At 37.1% G+C, this 4,269-nt stretch overlaps 1 protein-coding gene across 11 annotated transcripts in view; it reads left to right on the forward strand.

Moving 5' to 3' along the window:
* Window positions 1–4,269, forward strand: part of LOC106879787 (diacylglycerol kinase beta) — a 391,710-nt gene that overhangs the window by 381,974 nt on the left and 5,467 nt on the right. For all 11 annotated transcript variants that reach the window (XM_052973954.1, XM_052973955.1, XM_052973949.1 and 8 more), the window contains 3 exons: window positions 748–822; window positions 1,800–1,885; window positions 3,053–3,142. In XM_052973954.1, coding sequence (XP_052829914.1) covers window positions 748–822; window positions 1,800–1,885; window positions 3,053–3,142 — 251 coding nt within the window. The remainder of the gene's footprint in view (window positions 1–747; window positions 823–1,799; window positions 1,886–3,052; window positions 3,143–4,269) is intronic.

The raw sequence follows: 4,269 nt of genomic DNA on the forward strand, positions 1-4,269 counted from the left end.
ATATATATATATATATATATATATATATATATATGTATATAATTAATCTGAAAAAACGAAGTAAAATACAAAACAAGAAAAATAACAAACAATGTGAGGATGTAGAACATGCAAAGTATTAAAAGACACTCAGGGAAGGAAAGAAAGGCTGTTTTACGTTTCGAGCAAAGCTTTCCTTCAGAAACAGGAAACGGAGGAAAGTCCAAGAGACAAGGAAGATGAAGGAAAAAAAATTGCCAACATGTGTGTCTTTGTGTCTACCTGTCACAGCTTGATGACTGGTGTTGGTGTGTTTACGTCGCTGTGACTTAGTGAAGTGAGTTTGTATTTCATTCATCTTCTTGGATCATTCTAAAATCTGAAAAGATCCAAGATCCCCAACACTTCTAATCCTAAGTATTTTGAATATGGGATTATTGAAGGCAGCAAGCTGGCAGAAACGTTAGCACACCGGGCGAAATGCTTAGCAATATTTCGTCTGTCTTTACATTCTGAGTTCAAATTCCGCTGAGGGTGACTTTGCCTTTCATCCTTTTAGGGTTGATAGATTAAGTACCAGTTGTGTATTGAGATCGATCTAGTCGACTGGCCCCCTCCCTAAAAATTTTGGGCCTTGTTCTTAGAGTAGAAAAGAATAAGGGATTATTGATTGTAATAGATAAAGAAATCTCTGAAGTGTTTCTTCAAGCATATTTAATGAACTGAATAATTTATTTTGACTAAAATAAAATCATTATCTCTTTTCAGAATTTTTAGGAAGTTCCAATACATTCTAAATCCTAGGCAGGTCTATAATTTGACGAAAGGTGGCCCTAAGGCTGGGTAAGTTTATTATTTCCATGCCAACAAGATATTAACTAAACTCAGTGGGCAATACTAGTAAACATATTTACAACAGTGCTGTCTCTGTATCATGCATCAACTTCTCAACACATGGCATAATGCCACTTCCCTCTGCTGCTATACTCCATTCAGTTGGGGGTCTTTTCATTGTCTTGTAAGTTACTTGGTGCTGAAAAATAAAATAGTATACTTTGTGAAGTGGTTGGCATTAGGAAGGACATCCAGCTATTGAAATCAAGCCAAAACAGATGCTGGAGATCAACAGAATTCTCTAGCTCCTTGGATTCAGTCAAAACATCAAACCCATGTTAGCATTAGTATTACTTTCACCAGCATTAGAATCCCAATGAAGAACAAGTACATACAACAAAATTACAGTAAACTAAGAAACCAATAACACCAAAACAGGTTTAACCCTTCAAGAACTAGAATTTCATTGAAAGACAACTTATAACCTTGAGATCACAAGATACAAAAGGTTCCCAGTCAACAAGCTCATCATCAAGCATATACATCAAGGCAATGCCAGTGCCCCAGCATGGTCACAATCCAATAAATAAAAGATAAAAGATCCCATCCTCAGCTGCCTAACAGATGTCATTATGGTTTCAACACCTTGCCCAGTATCATTCAGTCTGATAGTGTTTATTTACACACAAACACAAATACACATCCCTGCTTTATTGATCACGTGAATACTCTGTACCATGTTGGCTAGCAACCCCTGTCTGCCCAGCAGACCTATTTTAAAAAGCCTCTGAGATTCAGTCTATTGCAGATTGGGTTTTGTTTTGAGAATTACTTATATGATAAAACTCTATTTTGCAATTTTTATTTTTAGATAACATTAAATAAAAATAATATAATATTCAAAGAAAAACATAAATATAAATTTTCTGAAATTTTTCTCATTTCACTTGTATTCCATTTTATGACTATTTTCTGTTTCTATTCAGGCTGCAGTTCTTTAAAGATGTAAAATGTGCACGTATCCTTGTATGCGGCGGAGATGGTACTGTAGGTTGGATTTTAGATGCTATGGGTAAGTAAAATAAATTCACGTTATTTAGCAGTAGTTTCATTTTTGAACTCGTGGGAGGGAACTACTATCTTTTACTTGTTTCTATCATTAGACTGGAGCCATGCAGGAGCATCATCTTGAAGAATTTTAATTCGACGAATTGATAGCTGTACTTATTGTTTTTTTTAAAGCCTAGTACTAATTCTATCAGTCTCTCTTGCCAAACTGCTAAGCAGTGGTAGAAGACAAACAGTCACATAGACACACAAACACATACACACACCACACATGCATACACACACATACCACACATGCACACACACATACACACATATGCATAAAACAGGATTATTTCAGTTTCCATCTACCAAATCCACTTGCAGAGCTTTGGTCAGCCCAAGGCTATAGTAGAAAACACTTGCCCAAATGTCATGCAGTGGGGCTGAACCTGGAATCATGTGTTGGGATCTGCACCTACCACCACTCTTCCATTGCCATAGAGCTTTCAGTAGATGGAATAATAAATGAAGTCTCTATAAAGACACATCTGTACATCATTGAATTATAAGGATAATGCTTGTGCAACACAAGAACTATTCTGTGAGTCTCCATGATTAGTACTTAGTTACCGGCTGAAGTAAAATGACCGGTAATCATGTGAAACTGTAGGTAGCATATCAGTGTCCCTCTGCTAGAATGTTTATGACTTGTAGGAACACTATATTTTGTTATGCAAGCATAATATGCTACAAAGTATATTAAACGTTTTTATAAGTAAATACCATGTTCTACTGTGTTAGCAGTGCTCTTACATCACTTGTTAAGGTTATCTCTACAGATTTTCTATAGAAATTATAACCAGCATTGATTTTGTCACGACGTTTCATATGTAAGACGCCAGATGTAAACAACAATAAATTGAAAATGAAAAATGGGTAATGGGTATTTATGCCCATATATTAGGAGTCTTTGTTCCTTCATCAACACCCATCCAACTAATATTTACATACCAACTTCCTATAATCTCTATAGAAAATTTGTAGTGATAACCTTAACAAAACTGTTGGAAAGAGGATGTCTCAACAACAGATACAAATATATGTTCATAAACACATTCACTTGTAACGATAAAGATTATTGATACATATATTATCTTTTGTAATTGATGTTGTTGTTGTTGTTTTGCAGATAAAATGAATATTGAGCCACGCCTTCCTGTAGCTGTTCTTCCATTGGGTACTGGAAATGATTTAGCTCGTTGTCTCAATTGGGGTCCAGGTAAAGCTATATATATATATATATTTCTTTTATCATTTATCTTTTACTCATTTTAGTCATTAAACTGTGGCCATGTTGGGGCACTGCCTTGGAGAATTTTAGTTGCACAGATGATGCTCCCAGTATTTATATATATATTTTTAAAGCCTGGCACATATTCTGTTGGTCTCTTTTTGCTGAACCACTAAATTATGGGAACATAGACACTCCAATACTGGTCATCAAGCAGTGATGGGGGACAAACACAGACACACACACACATATTGGATGGGCTTCTTTTAATTTCCATCTACCAAATCTACTCACAAGGTTTTAGTTGGCCCAAGGCTATAGTAGAAGACACTTGCCCAAAGTGCCATGCAGTGGGACTGAACTCAGAACCATGTGGCTGGGAAGCAAATTTCTTACTGCACAGCCAAAGGGTTTAGTTGAACAAATCAACCCCTGTACTTATTTTTTAAAGTCTAGTAATTATTCCATCAGTTTCTTTTGCTAAACCACTAAGTTATGGGGATGTAAACAAACCAATACTTGTCAAGTGATGTCAGAGAAAGAAATATAAACAAAAAGACTACACACATGAGCTCACACACACACACTTCCGCATAGTGTCCATCTTCAAACTTCACTCACAAGATTCACTCATAAGTCATAAAGTATTTATTTCTTTATTGCGGCGGCACGTAAAAAGCACCATTTGAGTGCAATCATTTCCAGCTTCGCCTTACTGGCACTTGTACCGGTGGTATGTGATCAAAACATTGGACTGACTCCTGTGCAGGTGGCACATAAAAAACATCATTTGAGTGTGGCCGTTGCCAGTACCACCATACTGGCCCTCGTGCCGGTGGCACATAAAAAGCACCCACTACACTCTCGGAGTGGTTGACGTTAGGAAGGGCATCAAGCTGTAGAAACTTTGCCAAATCAGATTGGAGCCTGATGCAGCCATCCGCTTCACCAGTCCCTAGTCAAATCGTCCAACCCATGCTAGCATGGAAAGCGGACGTTAAATGATGAGAATGCCCACAGGGTGCTAAACATAGAGGGGACAAACAAGAACAGACAAAGGGATTAAGTCGATTACATCGACCCCAGTGCATCCCAAAAGGATGAAAGGCAAAGTC

The sequence above is a fragment of the Octopus bimaculoides genome, chromosome 17, assembly GCF_001194135.2.
Source record: "Octopus bimaculoides isolate UCB-OBI-ISO-001 chromosome 17, ASM119413v2, whole genome shotgun sequence".
In the NCBI taxonomy this organism is placed as follows: domain Eukaryota; kingdom Metazoa; phylum Mollusca; class Cephalopoda; order Octopoda; family Octopodidae; genus Octopus; species Octopus bimaculoides.